This window comes from Mandrillus leucophaeus, unplaced genomic scaffold, assembly GCF_000951045.1.
Source record: "Mandrillus leucophaeus isolate KB7577 unplaced genomic scaffold, Mleu.le_1.0 Scaffold258, whole genome shotgun sequence".
Taxonomy (NCBI): Eukaryota; Metazoa; Chordata; class Mammalia; order Primates; family Cercopithecidae; genus Mandrillus; species Mandrillus leucophaeus.
In genome coordinates, this window is record NW_012102676.1 from 777,072 (window position 1) to 796,170 (window position 19,099).

Consider the following 19,099-nt stretch of genomic DNA (forward strand, 5'->3'; position numbering starts at 1 on the left):
TTGGGTGTCCTGTTATCTCCAGACTTCCCATCAGGCTTATTCTCTGGTGAATCTGTAAGTGATAAAATGCACCTGTTATTTTACATGTTTTGTGTGCTGCCTCCTCTGGCATCTGACCTGCACACCAGAACCTAGCTTTCCTCTCTGGGCCAGAGCTCTCCTGAAGAGTGACTGTTCTGGCTTATGGCCACTCTTAAGAGAGAGACCTCGAGATCAAGTTAGAAAGGAACAATAGCAATAAAAATTACAAGGAAGTATATTATGGCAACCACTTTTCAGTTAAGAGTTATTAGCCTAACAAACCTCAACTAGCACAGGACCTAAATGCTAATTATAATAAAAGTAACAAAAGTGAAAGAATGGCTTCAATAAGACTAAACAAAAAGCAGAAAACATCATTTTGTATGCTCTCAACTGAGAAAATAGGTAAAAATAAAAATTGTAATAAATACTGTAACTGGATAACATTTCCAGTGTTTAAAAAGATTATTTCTAATGAATCATAAACCACTGGATTAAGACTGAATTACTGATGATTATACACTTTAATGATCATTAATCTATTTAATCAGCAATTCATTCAATAAATATTAAGCTTCTGTTACATTCCAGGAGCTGGGAACACACACACAACCCAAGCCAAAAGAAAAATGTTGCTGCTTTCATGGAGTTTACATTCCAGGGACTAATGCAATAGTACTCTCCTCCAAATTCTTCACTATACTTTCATGGTAAACCTCACCAGCAACAAGAGTACTAAATAAGGTAAGATATGCTTTAGGCCTGGAATTCTTCAACTTTGGCCTACTTCTATACGAGGGCCTTAAGGCTGCTCTGCCATTAATTGTGCAATCTTACATAGATTAACCATTTTAACTTCTTTTCCCCTTTGTAAAAAGGGAAATGACAAAAGTTGAGTTCTCCTAGGGACTAAATGACATAAGGTGTATCAATTGTTCAGCAATTAGTATCGCTTTGGCCCTATGGTTCCAAAACGTGCCTGCTCATCAGAATCACCCGAGGATCTTTAAAAACATTCCAAAGCCCGGTCGGTGCACACTAGACCAATTAAATCCCAATCTCTGAGCGTGTCAGGACACGCTCCCCAGGTGGTTCCAACTTGCAGACAAGTTTGAGAGCCACCACAGTTTGAATTATTGATGTGCCACAATAACAGTTGCTAATCCATCTGTCTTTACCCCAGGTGGAACCAGGAAGCCTCCGGAGCTTAATGAAATTCAGATAATCGAGGTGCATACGCACCCTACGTCCCATCCCGTGATTTGAATCTCAATCTCTTCCAAAATTTTAAAGCAGGGAGGAATGGGACAGAGGCTTGACCTCTCCTGCATACTCATGGCCCTTAAGTATCTGCGATCTTTAGATATATAGGGCATGCTGACACTTCCACTTGCGGCGACAGCTGGGCCTGCCCGGGGGAAGCGCAGAGCGGGCAAGTCAGCCCTCCCAGAGGCGCTGGGCCCGGGTGCGGAGGCCGCAGCCGCGCCGCGAGGGCAGATCGGTAGCCTCAGCTGCTGCCGCGGCTGTCGGGATCGTCCCCTGCGGGGCAGCAACAGCGAGGCTCCGGCGGCTCACGGGGGAGCCTTCTGCTTGCGCGCTCCGCGTCCCTCTCCGTGGTCTGCCCTTCACCCCGCGACCCCGGCCGAGGGTGGGAGCAGCGGGGGGTCGCATCGGCCCGGGGCTAGCGTGGTTTGCCGCTCCGCCCGCAGCCATGGAGCCCGGGCCGCCTGGCAGTTCCGGGCCCGCGGAGCCGGGTCCTTGCCTGAGTGGTCAGCGCGGCGCGGACCACGCGGCTTCCGCCTCCCTGCAGAGCGCGGCCCGGACAGAGCCCGGGCGCCACTCGCTCGCCGTGGCAGCCGTGTTGCCTGCCGGGGGGTGCGGGGAGAGGATGGGTGTCCCCACCCCGAAGCAATTCTGCCCCATCCTGGAGAGACCGCTCATCAGCTACACCCTACAGGCCCTGGAAAGGTAATACGTAGCTGGGCTAGCCCCGCGGTTCCTTGGGGCCCGGTCTCCCGCTCCCCGCCCTGCCGCTGCTCTAGCGCTGGCACTTTCACCTCGGGAACTGCCGGGCCGGGCTGAGTTATTCAGGCTAGAGCTCTGTTCCCTCCCGCGTTCCAGAGATGGGAAGCTCTGGAGACAGATGGGCACAAAAGCTGCAGCTGCCCCACAGAACCCTTTACGTTCCCAAGCAGATGAGATGGTGGGGAAGGCCCGGCGTGTGGCGCCGGATTAGAGAGTGCATGGGTTGATACTAGGCAATTTGGAGTTCTGGCTGTGGGGCCTAAAGAGAAGCTGTGCGGATAGTCTCGCGGTCCTGGGGCTCTGCCTCCGCGCATGCGTGGATTGAGTTGTACGTGCACACCTGTTTCCAGAGTGTGTGTTGGGTTTTTTCATTCATTTACCAAGCACCCTCTGTGAGACAGACTGCGCTAATTACTAGGTGCTGCAGGAGGGGAGAGGAGCAGAATTTAATAACCTTTCAATGGTGGAAAGGGCTTTAATCCTGAATCCTAAGATAAAGGTCATACCCCCTTTATCTTAGAAAAGGCACTGAAGTTAACTAGCTGAGGAAATGAAGGAGACAGAGGGAATGGGATAGGGAGGACTAGGGGAACAGTAGTGAGGAGCTGAGGAAGTGAAATGGAGGGGTATGTTATAATAGTAACTTACTTTGTTTTTAGCCCTGAGTAATGAGGTGGAGCTTGGAGCGGGGGAGCAGGGGTGGGAAGCAGCGGCATTACAAATATCCACATAGTTCTGAACTTTTCTGAAGCCAGTGGGGAGCTGTGGTAGTTTGTGAAGCCTTGAACTGATGCGAACCGTTTGCATTTCAAGATAGATGTCATCCTTTAGCATACACAGCCTTTGCAGGAGGCTTTGAAAACCGAGCTAGTGAGGTTCTAGTCCAAGGGAAGTGGCACGTTCTCCAGTAAGGAGCCCCACGCAAACCCTCACATATGCTTCAAAAGCCAAAAGGTTCAAGTTGTTTTGTAACCACCCCACGGGTTCGCCTTGCCCCTGCCTAGACAGACCCGATTTATCAAGACAGGGGAATTGCAATGAGAAAGAGTAATTCACGCAGAGTCGGCTGTGCGGGAGGTTGGGGTTTTATTATTACTCAAATCAGTCTCAAATTATTACTCAAAAAATTATTACTCAAAATTATTATCAAATCGAGCATTTCGGGATCGGAGTTTTTAAAGATAATTTGGCGGTTAGAGACTCGGGAAGTGGGGAGTGCTAATTGGTCAGCTTGGAGATGGGGGTCCAAGTGAGGTCTTCTTGGTGTCTTCTGTTCCTGGGTGGGATGGCAGAACTGGTTGAGACACATTACTGGTCTGGATGGTGTCAGCTGATTCATGGAGAGAGAAGGGTCTGTAAAATATCTCAAGCACTGACCTTAGGTTTTACAATAGTGATGTTATCCCCAGGAGCAATTTGGAGAGGTTCAGACTCTTGCAGCCAGAGGCTGCATGACCCCTAAACTGTAATTTCTAATCTTGTAGCTAATTTGTTAGTCCAATGAAGGCAGACTGGTCCCCAGGCAAGAAGGGGGTCTTTTCGGGAAAGGGCTATTATCAATTTTGTTTGAGTCAAACCATAAACTAAATTCCTTCCCAAGGTTAGTTCGGCCTGCGCCAAGGTATGAACAAGGACAGCTTAATGGTTAGAAGCAAGATGGAGTCAGTTAGGACTGATCTTTCACTGTCCCAATTTCCTCAGTTATAATTTTCACAAAGGCGGTTTCAGGTTCTCATATGACTATTTTACTTTTTGAATATTGGAGTTTGAAAAATGGAAGTGTAAAGAGCCATAATCACCGATTTATGTAATCTTCCCAAAGATTACATCTGAAACTCAAATTTTGAAATGATTCCAGTTGCAATATTCCATTTCTCTGGGTGATGGGGGGAGGGGTCCCTGAAACCATTTCATGAACCACTTACCTATAATATTCCAGTGCCATGAACATCGTGACAACATAGCTCATATATGCAGGCATTTCTATGGGACACAATGGTTCTTGGCCAGCAGGATCTTTATCTGCTTGGTAATTAGCTATAGGGGATTATAGTCACTTTTACACTAAACTTTTCTCCCATGGAGAAAACTTTTGCATTAACTTGAATTTTTTGTCATCTTCTGAGGCAGCCTAAGATAGGTGGACACTAAAAATCTCACTGATATGGTTTGGCTGTGACCCCACCCAAAAATCTCATCTTGAATTTTAATCCCCGTAATCCTGTGTGTTAAGGAAGAAATCAGGTGGAGGTAATTGAATCACGGGGCAGAGATCAGGTGGAGGTAATTGAATCATGGGACTGGTTTCCCCCATGCTGATCTCTTGATAGTGAGTTCTCATGAGATCTGGTAGTTTTATAAGTGTTTGGTAGTTCCTCCTGTGTTCATTCTCCTTCCTGCCGCCTTGTGAAGAAGACACCTTCTTTTCCCTTCACCTTCTACCATGCCTGTAAGTTTCCTGAGGCTTCCCCAGCCATGCTGAACTGTGCATCAATTAAACCTCTTTCCTTTATAAATAACTCAATCTTGGGCAGTTCTTTGTAGCAGTGTGAAAACAGACTAATACTCACTTTTAAGGGAAAAGAACGTTTGGAAAGGCCTTGTTTATGGAAAGTAAAACGCTTGTCTTCCACTTTTACTTAATTGATAACAGCAGTCACAAAATCCTAATAGCAATAGCAACTCATCAAAATTTTCATTCTGAAATATTTCATGGCTCATTTTTATCACTATTATGTCTGAAGAACTTATAGAACATGATTATATTTTGGGTATATCCTAGGAAGTCCTTGGAAAGGTTGCTTTATAGCAGTGTGTGGGTGCTGCTTGGCCGTTTGCCAAGTGAAAACCCCTATCTCCTTCTGTAAAAGATCACCCCTACAGACTGTTGATAGTTTTCTTAGGGTATGGTGCCAAAAGTCTTCAGTCACTTCATTAAAAAAGATAATTTATACAAATTCAAATAAGGAAAAGGACATGGAAGTATAAAATGCCTTATAAGACTACTTTTATGCTCTGTTGAGACATTATGCATGCTTTTTACTTATTAAAGGGAAACTACAGTTCTCATTGTCCCAAATAAGAAAAACAATGGGTGTCACCACTGTCAGTCATCTAGGTTATTCTGAGAGAATGTCATTTCTTGTTTTTCAAGAGCTGTATGTGATGCCCCAAATTTGATTTTTTTTATAACTTCTATTTTAGATTCAGAGGGTGTGTGTGTATGTTTATTACCTGGATATATTGTGTGATGCTGAAATTTAGGGTATGGCTGATCCCATCACCCATGTAATGAGTGTAGTACTGAATAGTTTTTCACCTTTGCTCCCTCCCTCCTACCTCGAATAACCCCCAGTGTCTATTGTTGACATCTTTTTTTGTTTTTTTCATACTTTAAGTTCTAGGGTACATGTGCCCAACGTGCAGGTTTGTTACATATGTATACATGTGCCATGTTGGTGTGCTGCACCCATCAACTCATCAGCACCCATCAACTTGTCATTTACATCAGGTATAACTCCCAATGCCATCCCTCCCCGCTTCCCCCTCCCCACCATAGGCCCTGGTGTGTGATGTTGACATCTTTATGTCCATGAGTACCCATTGTACCCTTGTGAGAACTTGTGGTATTTGGTTTTCTGTTCCTCTGTTAATTTTCTTAGAATAATGACCCCCAGCTGCAATCATGTTGGTGCAAAGAACTTGATTTTGTTCTTTTTATGGCTACATAGTATTCCATAGTGTATACATACCATATTGTCTTTATCCAATCCACCATTGATGGGCACCTAGGTTGATTCCCTGTGTTTGCTATTGTGAATAGCACTGTGATGACCATGGTGCATGCATCTTTTTGGTAGAAGTATTTGTTCTCTTTTGGATATATACCCACTAATGAGATTGCTGGGTTGAATGGTAGTTCTGTTTTCAGTTCTTTGAGAAATCTCCAAACTTCTTTCCACAGTGGCTGAACTAATTGACTTCCCCACTAACACTGTATACATGTTCCCCTTTTCTCTGCATCCTTGCCAGCATCTGTTTTTTTGACTTTTTCTTAATAGTCATCCTGACTGGTGTGAGATGGTATCTCATTGTGGTTTTGATTTGCATTTCTGACTAGTGATGTGGAACATTATTTTGTTTGTTGGATACTTGTATGTTGTCTTCTGAGAAGTGTTTGTTCGTGTCATTTGTGCATTTTTAATGTATGTATTTGTTTTTTGCTGGTTCAATTGTTTAAAGTTCCTTATAGATTCTGGATATTAGTTTTTGCACTCTCAAGCAAAGGCCTGTTGACTCTGATAGTTTCTTTTGCTGTGCAGAAGCTCTTTTGTTTTTTTGGAGATAGGGTCTCACTGTGCTACCCAGGCTGGAGTGCAGTGGCAGGATTTCAGCTCACTGCAGCCTCAACCTCCTGGGCTCAAGCAGTCCTCCCACTTCAGGCCCTCAAGTAACTGAGACTACAGTCATGTGCCACCATGCCCAGATAATTTTTTTTGTATGTTTTGTAGAAATGGGGTTTCACCATGTTGGCCAGGCTGTTCAGGCTGGTCTTGAGCTCCTGAGCTCAGGTGACCCACCTGCTTCGGCCTCACAGAGTGCTGGGATTACAAGTGTGAGTCACCGCACCTGGCTGCTGTGCAGAAGCTGTTTAGTTTAAATTGCTTTCAGTTGTCAATTTTTGTTTTTGTTGCAGTTGCTTTTGAGGACTTAGAAATTCTTTCCCAAGGCTGATCCCCAGAATGGTGTTTCCAAGGTTTTCTTCTAGGATTCTTATAGTTTGAGGTCTTCCATTTAAATCTTTAATCTATCTCAAGTTAATTTTTGTGTATGGTGAGAGGTGTAGGGGTCCAGTTTTATTCCTCTGGATATGGTTAGCCAGCTATCCTACCAACATTTATGGAATAGGGAGGCCTTTTCCCCAAAATTACCTTTTTTTGTCAACTTTATTTCTGAGTTCTCTGTTCTGTTCCATTGGGCTGTGTCTATTGTGAACCAGTACTTGCTGTTTGGGTTACTGTAGCCTTATAGTATAGTTTGAAATTGATGCCCTGAATTTGACTTCAAAATTCTTTTTATTTGCCCCTCATAAGGATTTTCTTTGCCCAAACTTTTGCTATCTCACTAATAGAGGGTTGAGAAATTGTGAGTACTTTTTAAATATCTCACCTAAGAAATTCAAACTGCCGTCGAAAATAACTTATGGGTTGATTTGTCTTTTGGAATTTTGAACAAAATCTAATTGGGGACTACAAAAGAAAAGGGAGAAACTTCTGAACTTTGGCCTCAAATTCCTAAATTCAGATAGGGAATTGTGAAGAAGCATGACCAGTCTTGCCTCTAGTTAAAGACTGCCACTTACACATTCATTTGTTTCCACTACTTCCTTGACCCACCTAAAGGAGCTAAAAATGTATACCTACAGAAGCGAGAAAGAATGAGAGGAAGTGCAGCAGATAAGAAGTACTAATAAACTCAGCACGGTGGTAACCTAATCATATTTAATGAACCCAGGAAAGCTAAGACATAAGCCTTCAGGTAGAACTTCAGTTCAGGTAGAACTTCTTAGGAAGTAAGATGATTAAAGTTATACGACCTTGAAAAAGTATAGGCATCAGAGGCACAGGGTATCTCTGAAGGTGGAGTAGAACACTGAAAAGGGGACACCTGATTGAATCCTTGAAAAGGAAGAGTAAAACTCCCAGATCTTTAACAGATACTGAGGCTTATTCTCTGGCTGAGAATTAGCACAGCTAATGACGTGAGTTAGGTGCTCTATGGCAATGGGGGAATTAAGAGAGACTACATTTTGATACAATGAGATCCTTAGTGCCTAAGGTAGATGACTCAAGGAAGTTTTCAACATTTCAGACATGCCATATATTAAAGTAGTTATTCTTCTAAAATCAAGGAGTTGGAGGAATCATTGAAAGAAATCCATTTTGTGAATTGACTGGAACTTCAGATTGCTTGTCCATTTTCCTTTTGACAAAATCAGAAAAGTTCTTTTAGTTTAGTCAAGTTCTACTTTGTGCCATTGAAACTGCTTAGAAAACTACTTATCAGATTAAATGAGATTAAAAAGTACCTCTGAACCCACCACTATCTGAGGCCTGTTGGCTAAAGGCTCTGAGAAAATGGAGATTTACAGCTAAGTATTTAATATATCAACATTATGTTGTTTGTGGATATATTTGTATATTATGATTAAGCATCATGTACATGTATAGACCTACGTATTAGTATATATGAATGTGTGTATAGGTTAATATACTCCATTCTTAAAGAATGGTAGTCCAGAATTGTGCATATGGATATTACTAGGAAGGATCACATAACAACTCATTTCTACTTTATGCTGGGAACTAGACCCTTTCAGAAGTTGATTAAAAATGTTTCTAGGATTTCAAAAGTTGTTTTGGCTTTTTGACTGAACTGAAATATAATTATTGAACCCCAGGTTATAAACTAAAGGGAATTTTAGTTTTCACCTTTTACTAACAAGAAACTGAGATTAGGGGTACTAATCCCTTAGATAACTATTGCTTTGTGACCTGAGTTTCTGTAAGGATATATTGCTCCAAGAAATCAGATGACAGTGGTGGTGTTGGCAGGGGCATAAACCCTCTGACAATTAAACCGTAACATTCACTCACAATTTATAAATTCATGTATCTAGATTTTACTGTTTTAAAAAATGTATTCCCTGGATCTGTTGTAGGAGGCAAAAATTCCTGCCAGTAATCTAATTTCTGGTTTAAATATACAAGGAAAGCGTCATGGTGTGTGTGTGTGTGTGTGTGTGTGTGTGTGTATGTGTGTGTGTGTGTGTGTTGGGGTTGGGGGTGGTCAACTTGAAATAGCTGAAAAATAGACTAAGATGACAACTACAACGAAAGGGAGTAAGAAAGGCAAACTTCGGCCATGCTTATTCAGACTTGGTGATGAGTTGGGTAGGGGGTGGGAATTCCTGAGAGTGGATTTGAACAAGGTCTGGCAGGGCTTTCCTCATACTTCATGAGGTTTTCGAACTCTTAGATGGAGGACAATGCCTAAGGTAACTTTTTCATTTAGATGGTTTCATGCTTTCAAAGGTTGTTATGACTTGGCCTCCCCTATAAATCTATAGGAAAATGTGCTGTTCCACTGATTAGAAAGTATTCTAGACCTTATGATAGTCATGTGTATCATTGTGTGTTAATCTATTGGCACTGATTCATGTTTCAGAATCTTTTCAGTTTGGCTAGAGTGAATTAGTCTCCTTGAGTCAGACAACTCCAGGTAAATTTTGGGGAGAAAAATCAGTTTTGTAGATCTGTATGTGTTTATATTATGGAAACTAAATCTTCAGGTTGAGATTGGGGTTGGAAATCAATGAAAGTCTATGTTTCATTATTGTTTAAGATTCCATAGTGTGTGTTTCAGTATATTAGCTTAGTTTTTCAAAAAAACTTTTCTTCATTTATTCAATTTGTTTTCTTGTGTACTGTTGCATATTCTGTCCTAGATTTTGGAAAACCACAGCAAATTCTGTTGAACAAGATATACAAGTAAAGATATAAATGTTAGTCCAGATGAACAATGTTGATCACTTGAATTAGGCTGAGATAACAGGAATGGAGTAGAGAAGACAGAAATATTTAGGAGCTAGTGTTGATAGCTCTTAGTGATTAACTGTATTAGAGGTTCAGAATGAGAAAGGAATGCTTTTAGTTGCGTGGTTAGATGAATTTGACTTAAAATTTTGTCTCAAGGCTTCCTTAATAAAACGGTCAAGTCTGAGCCATGGGACTTGTGTTTTGTATAGATCAGATGATTAGAGGTCAGTTTCACATTTCCAAAAGACCCCATGGAACACCTTAAAAATAAGTGATAAGACTAAGGCAGGTAGGCTGAGGCCTGACAACTGGCAGCCTTCATGGGCCATAGTAGGAAGGCTTGACATTGCAAAGGTAATCCAAGAGCCAGCCCCATCATGCCAATTCAATATTTTGCTGCTAAAACGTCAGGGTCGGTATGGAGACATAGAGATCTATGAATTATGTCCACAGTACAATCCAGAGGCCAAGTTTCCGTGCAGGCTGCCATGGAAATGAGCAGCAGCTGCCACTGTCCCCTTGCAGCCAAACTCTGCAGACTGGATGAGAGGGCTTTCAGAGGTGTTAACAGGGACTGATCTTTCCCATCTGTTTCATAAAGCATTTGTTAAAATGTTCTGTTCCCAACTGATCTGTTAAAAACTGTCTGGGCCGAGTATTCCTGTAAGCAATATTTGTTATTCCAAGAGAAAATAACTTTTGAGTTATTATGTTTCTTCCTCAATGTCTGTAGGTGTAATAGAGCTTAAGGCTAGGTTCCTATTTGCCTATGGAATGTGCTAGAAAGGAAATATTCAGGAGAACTTGACAGAATTAGGCTGCTGAGGGTTTGGTGTGGACTTGTCCTCAGTTAAGAGGTAAACTAGATCTCTTTATTCAGCAAATATTTGATCGGTAGGCACTGTGTGAGGTACTTAAGGTCTTTTTCAGTCCCATGATTTTACATTATTAAATTTTAATACTGTAAAAGACTTTTAATTCTATAACTAGAAAAGAATGTGAATAAATCCTTAGAAATACAAACAGTACTTAAAAAGACTTGCAAGTACTAGGTGTATGCTTGATTGCTGACCAAAATAGCTTTATAAGCCTGCTATCTCTGAAGAGTGTTCTAAAACAGTGTTTTCCAAACTTTTTTTGTGACCTGTTACAAGAATTACATTTTTGCCTCATGGCTCAGTGACAAACACATATTTACTTATACACTCACACACATTTGAAAGAAAATTCTTGAAAACAACCTATCTCTGTGCTATGCATTTTAATTTTTCTGTTCTATTTCCATTTCATTTACCCAACAATGTTGGTCTAAAACTTACTATAAACTGATTTTATGACACTCTAATGGGACCCGAAATCGGCAGTTTGAGAAATATTGGTTTAAAATGCCATTTTCTGTTTGGAGTCTCATACAATTGTTTGAAATAGTGTAAGGCCATAAGTGTCTGTTTGTAATTGTTTACATCTACTTTGACTGTTTTCTCTCTGATGGAACAGAGAATTTGAGTTATTTTAAGGCAATCTAGTAAAATTGGGAGTTAATTCATTGAATAGATATTTGAATGATTACTTTATGTCAAGTATTATCCTATCTTCCTCTTAATTCTTCATCATATTTTAACATTTTAAGTCAATGTAAATTTTCTTTAAAAAGCAGCAACCTGATTTCTTTAAAAGTTTAACCATTTTTTTCTGGTAGAATATACTATGAAAAGTAACAGGCGAATAGTTTAGAGGACAAGTTGTAATCTTTCCTTTAAAAATACTACTGATTTAGTTGAATACGTACTTATAACTCCTATATTTAAAAGGGAACATGTCACACTAATAAACAGCTGAAGTATGTATGAAATGCTTTTAGTAGCTTTCTGTAAATCTAAGAGCAGTTCTTATGCCTAATTATTCAAGCATTCTCCTATTTATTTAACAGATACTTACTGACACGTGGTTGAGAAGTTAGGAATTCTGTCAGTCTTTGTTCATTACTGATTCACCAGTATCTAGTATAGTGCCTGGCAAATGTTTGATACTTAATTGATGTTTGTTGAATGACTAAATGAACACAAGAAAGAATGCCTACTTCTGCTTGAGTTACAAGAAATTTTAAGAAACTTGAACACTTTTGATTATAAAAGCAGGAATGTTATGTGTTTCAACCTTAATATAAATGAAGTGCTGTAGACACAATGATCCAAAATGATTTTTTCTCTCCTGGATTTTCCACCTTCCTCTCAGAGACAGTGTTGATGCATTATTTACAGAGGCTAAAGTTATAGGCTCCAAAGTCAGACTGGAGGTCACAGCTTGGTCCCTTAGTCTCTGAGCTGTGTGATTATGGGCAAGTTACTGCCTGTGTCCTCATCTGTAAAGCTGAGATGATGATAATGTGCTTTATAGAGCTGATATGGATATTGAGATATTGCAGGCGAAATAGTCTACATATTGATTGCCTAGTACCAAGCAAACATTCCATATGTTTTAGGTGTTATTTCTACTATGTTACTGAAAGTTGAGTATGTGGTAAGTTCTGGGACATAGTTTTTGCTTTCTATGAGTTGGCAGCCTAGTGAGGAAGATAAAGTTATAAACAGAGTGCAGTATAGTCCTTAAGACTCTATGTGTATAAGCAGTCTGCAAACTGAGAAGCGGGGATGTTGTATGCAGAATGGCAGTCAGGGAAAGCTTCCTGGAGGGAGCCATCCCTGAACTGAGAACTGATGAGTAAGTAGGACTCGGGCAGGGCCGGCAGGGAGGTGGGGCAGTTAGGGAAGAGAGAGGGATGGGGACAGTGTTGACAGGCCAGGTAAGCAGCGCATGCAAGTACCTGAGTGTGAGAGATTGCCTTCCCTTCAGGGAGCACTGGGTGTGACAGTAAGAGGGCAGGGAAGAGACCAAGTGATGTGCATGAAGTAGGCTGAGGTCAGGTCTTGAAGGGTCTTGCCCAAGAGCCAGCAGGGGATGACCTCAGATTTGTGCTTGAGAAAGATCATCTAGAAGTGGTGAGAATGGATTGTATTGGGATAAGAAGAGTAAGAGGGAACAACTAAGGGGCTAGTGCAGTAAATTATGGTAGAGATGACCGTCTGGGTCACAGCTGTGGCAGTGGAGCCAGAACCTTGGGAAATCTCACGTTGAAGAGGGATTGAAGAACTGTCACTCACCACTTGCTAGTAACTTTAATTTGAAACTGTGAGTGCAGTGTAAGTTCTGCAATTGCTAAATTTTCAATGAAAGGCCTAGGAAATGGACTACAAAACAAAGAACAACCCATGTTTAGTCTTATTCCAGAATCACTTCCATTGCCTGTATAGATTACTACAGATTGTTCTTTGGAGTTCTGAATTGAATTATTTTTGATTGTGATTAAAATCCTCCCAAGGTGTGTGAAACATGAAAGTAATCTCAGCTCTCGAGGGGCCTTAGGACCTAGAAATCAGAGCAGAGAGTCAAATACCTAGAAACAAAACAATCAACAAAATCACAGTGCATAGGGAATGCTGTTTTCATTCTTAGATTTATTTATATATTTGTAGCTAGTCGGGGTAATGAGAGGCTCCTTTGTTTTCATAATCCTTGAGACTATGTTGTGTTGTAAGATGTTATACTGCCCCCGGTAGATGAGACAGACTAGAGTCATTTTCAACAAATAATGTACTGAGCACCCACTAGGAGTTAGGTGTAAGGCAATGGATAAAGCAGACATTGTGTCTATGATGGAGCCTAATTCTAGAAGAGGAAATAAAATGAAATGATGTATTATTTTGAAAAATGGTAAAAATTTCTTACTGCTTCATTTTTTTTTTAGAATAAGATGGTAGTATAGAAAAAAGTAACGTCTTTGTATATTCTGATCTTTTTGTCTCTTGTATGAGAGATTGTGTAGAGGTATTGTAAAGATTACAAGAGTTAAAATATAAAAAATGTTTAAGACATAGTGCTTAATTTATATTGCCTATTATTAAGTGATACTTGTCTTATTTTGCTACTTTTTCTTCCTGACTCATGTAGATGGTTACCTCTAGAATAGACTATCTCTAAAACGCCATATACCAGCTCCACCTGGTACCCAAGTGACCATCATTGCATTGCCCAGATTACAGCAGCCACCTCCTAACTGGTCTCTCTGCATCCTTTCTCTCTTTGCTGAATCCTTTCTCCTCCCTGCAGTCAGAGTAAACTTTATGCTCTTGTGATTCCTATTGCTGCTATAAAAATTACCACAAACTGAACGGCTTAAAACCACATTCTCTTAAAATTTTGGAGGTCAGAAGTCTCAATTTAGTTTCACTGTGCTGCATCAAGGTGTTGGCAAAACTGCATTCCTTCTGGAAGATTTGGGGTAGTATCCATTTCCTTGCCTTTCTCTAAATTCTAGAGGCTGGCCATGGATGGGGCTCACTCCTATAATCCCAGCACTTTGGGAGTTTGAGGTGGGTGGATCACCTGAGGTCAGGAGTTAGAGACCAACCTGGCCAGTATGGTGAAACCTCATCTCGACTGAAAATACAAAACTTAGCCAGGTGTGGTGGCAGCTGCCTGTAATCCCAGTTACTTGGGAGGCTGAGGCAGGAGAATTTGTTGAACCTGGGAGTCAGAGGTTGCAGTGAGCCAAGATTGCGCCACTGCACTCCAGCCTGGGCGACAGAGAATCTGTTTCAAAAAACAAAATTCTAGAAGCCACTCATGCTCTTTGGCTTGGGGCCCTGCAATAGTCTAACATCTGCTTCTGTCATCACATCTTCTCCAGTGACTCTCCTGTGACCTCCTTTCCTTTATAAGGACTCTTGTGATTACATTAGATCCACCTAGATAATTCAGGACCATCTCCCTGTTTCAAAATCCTTTATCACCTCTGCAAAGTCCTGTTTGCCATTTAAGGTAACACAGTCACAGGTTTCATGAGTAAGGAAGTGCACATCTTTCTGGGTTCATTATTCTGTTTACCAAAAACTGCTATTAGAAGTGATGAGTGAGTATTGGTTTTTGGCCTGAGTGTACTCACCTGCTTAAAGCTTTTCTATGGCTGCCTATCCTCTTTTTAGGATTAAAGTTTTTAAAACCCCTAGGATTCTGCCCACCTCTTGCCTGGGTCTCCAGGCTCTGCATGCGGCCTTCTCCTTGTTCGGGGGACTCCAGCTCCGCTTCCTCTCAGCCCATGAGGACCTTGCTGTGGCCTTTACTTGGACCAGTCCTCTCTCCCTCTCTCCTAGCTCCTTTGCCTGCTTACCTGCCACCCATCCCTTGTGTCTCAATGCAAACTCCCTTTCCTTGTAGAACGCCCCCAAAGCCGCCTCCAGACTGTTTAGCTACTCAGCCTACTTGTTGTTCTGAATGTGGACTTCTTCATTGTGATGATCATGGCTTGCAATGGTTGATTGGTGTTCTTGTTTCGTGTCTGTAAGTTCTGAGGGTTTATTTCTATTGTATCCTCGATAAGTTTTTTTTTTTTTTTTTTTGAAGACAGAGTCCTGCTCTGTTGCCCAGGCTAGAGTACGGTGGCACGATCTTGGCTCATTTCAACTTCCACCTCCTGGGTTCAAGTGATTCTCCTGTCTCAGCCTCTCGAGTAGCTGGGATTACAGTTGTGTGCCACCACACCCAGGTAATTTTTTGTTTTTTTGGTAGAGACGGGTTTCACCATGTTGGCCAGGCTGGTCTCGAACTCTTGATCTCAAGTGATCCACCTGCCTCAGCCTCCCAAAGTGCTGGGATTACAGGCATGAGCCACCGTGCCCAGCTGATGCTGATAATGTATTGGTGCTCAATAAAATTTATTAAAGAAATGGGCTTCAAATGAAAAGGCAGTGTCACCTCTAAAGTAGCTCTTGGTTTTGTTCATCAGGGTAGTCTTGTTTTAGCTACAGGCAGAATGGGGTTTTGGGTTGTGGAAAGGGTCTGTTCAATAACAAGAGGTAGGAGACATTACTGAGTGAAGCAGCCCAATGTTCACTTTCATTTCTCAGTAAAGGTCATCTTTCTGCAGTAATATTCAGGCCCTTCCATGTCTTTAAAAAGATTCTAAAGACTTAACTGTTTTAGCATGAAAAGTATAGGATCTCATAGGCTAAGAATTAAACATTAATTCTTTATTCAGAATTGATATCATGAGTCAGAGATAGTTGTCTTGGTCTGGGCTTTTGGGCTGTGGTATGTTGAGTCTACAGTGACACTTGCCTCCATTTGCACTGGTGTTCCAGACAAGTCTACCAGACTCTAATGCAGCAGCAACTCAGTAATGTGGACCACTTGCAGTCTAGTATGTCAGTAGGTCCTTCTTTAAGAAAATGTTTTACAGGCTGGGCCCAGCGGCTCACACCTGTAATCCCAACACTTTGGGAGGCCAAGGTGGGTGGGTCACCTGAGGTCAGGAGTTCAAGGCTAGCCTGGGCAACATTGTGAAACCCTGTCTCTACTAAAAAAGAAATACAAACATTAGCTGGGCGTGGTGGCAGGTGCCTGTAATCCCAGTTACTTGGGAGGTGGGGTACGAGCATCGTTTGAACCCAGGAGGCGGAGGTTGCAGTGAACTGAGATGGTGCCACTGTACTCCAGCATGGGGCACAGAGTGAGACTCTGTCTTGAGCATGTTTTAGAAGAGAAACATGGCTTTATGTTTTATATATGACTCAATAGAACAATCATCTTTCATGAATTGTAAGCTTTTCCACTTTACTTAAACCTTATTGCTACAATATTAATTATGATGGTCCCATTTAAGGTACATATTTAGCAAGGCTTGTGTTAGCTAAGTTTTCCAGCTTTGTTGGTGTTCAAGTGGTTGGCTGCCATCTCGGTGGAATTCTTGAAAGAGACAGTCAACTTTTGGATGTCAAAAGTGCTTTGAATTGTTTCATTGAAGGGAAAAGTATTTGGAAAAATTTAAAAGCATATTCCTACTATAGGCTATTTTTCATACAATCTGATATTCTAATTATTCAAATTTAAAAAATGACATCTGGTAGTACTATATACTATATACATATACTGTGTCATATAGGATATTCTACATAATACGAAACACTGTCTAGAGCTATAGTGTTAAACACTCACTGATTCTTTTTCATCAACCTCTTTACTGGACCTAATAAAAATACATAAAACTGATTTATTCACTTGCAGCTTTTAATCTCCCTATGTAAATATACCAATATTAGTGATTCAATTTTCTGTTACTTTAGTTGTCTAAGAATTAACTTATGAATTATACACATACTTTCCTTTTAGAGTATGTTGGATAAAGGACATTGTTGTGGCAGTAACTGGAGAGAACATGGAAGTCATGAAAAGTATTATTCAGAAGTATCAGCATGAACGCATCTCACTGGTCGAAGCTGGAGTGACCCGCCACAGGTCAATTTTCAGTGGACTGAAAGCACTGGCAGAAGATCAGCTCAACTCTAAACTCTCTAAGCCAGAAGTAGTGATTATCCATGATGCAGTGAGACCATTTGTTGAAGAAGATGTCCTCCTTAAAGTTGTCACAGCTGCGAAGGAACATGGGGTAAGTCTTTTTACTTGAGACTAGACAGAAGGGACAAACACTGTAGTGTGGTTCATTTGCTGAATTTTGATTCAATTCTGTTTAAATGTCAAATTATTTAAAATGTGCATGATGACCTAAAGATGTTATGGTGATTGGTTGTAGGAACTTTATAGATTGAGACTGTTCTGGAACATATCTTTTGCTATAGTTATCTACCATAATGTGATATGAGGTATTTGGAGAAGAATGTATTAAAGTTATTACAGTTATAGATATGAATGAAACTTTAATGAAAATTAAAAGACAGTTATATTAAAAATACCTGAGAAATCTCTGAGAAGTATAGGATATGTATAATGTGGTCCATTGTACTCAATTTTGTGTTAAAGTTTCAGAAGTGGTTTGTTTTCTAGTATATACTATATAAGATTTTCATAGCCCTTAGAGTAAATCATCTTGAGATGACAATTGTTTCCATTTGTTTCACCAAAATAAACACAGGATAGCAAAAGACCTATTGTAATCTTTGGAGCATGTTTATTTTTTCCCTTCTATTACCAAGTAAAATTACGTAAATATGATAATAGATACTAAACTTGTTTGCAGTCTGAATTGGAGACTTAGTGAAATTTATTGCCAAACCATGGTATTGTATAATAGAAATAGGCTATGAAGTTGGACAGACCTAGGCCTAAATCTGTCTTTTTACTTGTTAGTGATGTCGTGTTTTTAACTTTCTGAGTCCATTTTCCCGACCTGTGAAAATATATAAACTAATACTTGTAAGATTATTTTAGGATTGGAAATTATGTTAACTATTAGAATACTAAGTGCTTAAAGGGTATTATTTTAAGATGAATTATAACATCTATGTAATAGTTTCCTTTAAGATTATAGACCAACAGGAGGCAAGCCTTCCTAGTCATCAGGGTGCCCAGAAGTTTTTTGTTTTTTTTTTTTTTTTTTTTTTTTTTTTTTTTTTCCTCCTCTTTAAAACCTATTTAGGAAACACAGTCTATAACTTCAATAACACATGTGTATTTGAATTGCCATAGGAAATTTTCCCTAACTTCATCTCTTCCTTCTGCAACATGAATTTCACTTTAAATTTAAAACTGTATAAGAATTTCACAGACCAAATGAAATATTTTGATTTGCCTTTAAACAAAAGGATAAATGGTATTTAAGGTAGTGAAACTTGTGGTCCAGGAACCATTAATGACCACAAAACTTTCCCCTGGCTCTTGTGCCTTCCCCCTTGACTCCTTCCTCTTCTCCAGACAGCTCAATTATGGTAGAGGCAAGGTAATCAGTTGCAAGGGTGGTGAGAAGGCATAAAGAAGCAAAGGATTTTCAACTTAAGAATTTGAGTACATTTTGCGCATTTGGAAAAGTTCTTAGGGATGACAATACAATTTGGTAGACCAACATTCATTCCAATGCATATATACAATTTTTTTTTTTTTTTTTTGCCTGGGTTACCTTCTGGAAAATTCACTTACACTCACTATAATAATTGCACACATCTGTGATTTTTTGTTGTTGTTGTTGGGTAATAAGCAGAAAGTTTTTCTGAGATATTGTCCATAAAGTGATTCTTCTGGTAGTATGTCTTAAAAGACAAAAGAAGCCTTTATCTTGTTCCAATTAATATTCTGAGGATATCATTGTCTTACATGTGATTTAATAGAACATATTAAAATACATAGCAGTTACTTTTTGCAGATTTGGGGGAGTACCTATTAGATTGTTTCTTGGAATATAATTTGTAAGGTTTACTCACATAATGCATCTTAAATGAAACAAATTATATTTCAATGAAATCTGTAATTTTCTGGTTTGATTAAGAAGCTGGTTCAGAATAAAACGTTACAACTTGTTTAAGTAAACCTCAGATATACGGTTTCTTTTAGAAATATTGCCTTGTTTTTGTTGGTGTTAAAACATAAAGGGTAAAATCATGAGTTTTATA

The 19,099-nt window shown here is 40.2% G+C and overlaps 1 protein-coding gene across 2 annotated transcripts in view; it reads left to right on the forward strand.

Annotated features, from left to right (window-relative positions):
- Window positions 1-1,732: 1,732 nt before the first annotated feature.
- Window positions 1,733-19,099, forward strand: part of ISPD (isoprenoid synthase domain containing) — a 334,494-nt gene continuing 317,127 nt past the window's right edge. For both annotated transcript variants that reach the window (XM_011983950.1, XM_011983951.1), the window contains exons 1-2: window positions 1,733-1,989; window positions 16,869-17,145. In XM_011983950.1, the coding sequence (XP_011839340.1) occupies window positions 1,733-1,989; window positions 16,869-17,145 (534 nt within the window). The remainder of the gene's footprint in view (window positions 1,990-16,868; window positions 17,146-19,099) is intronic.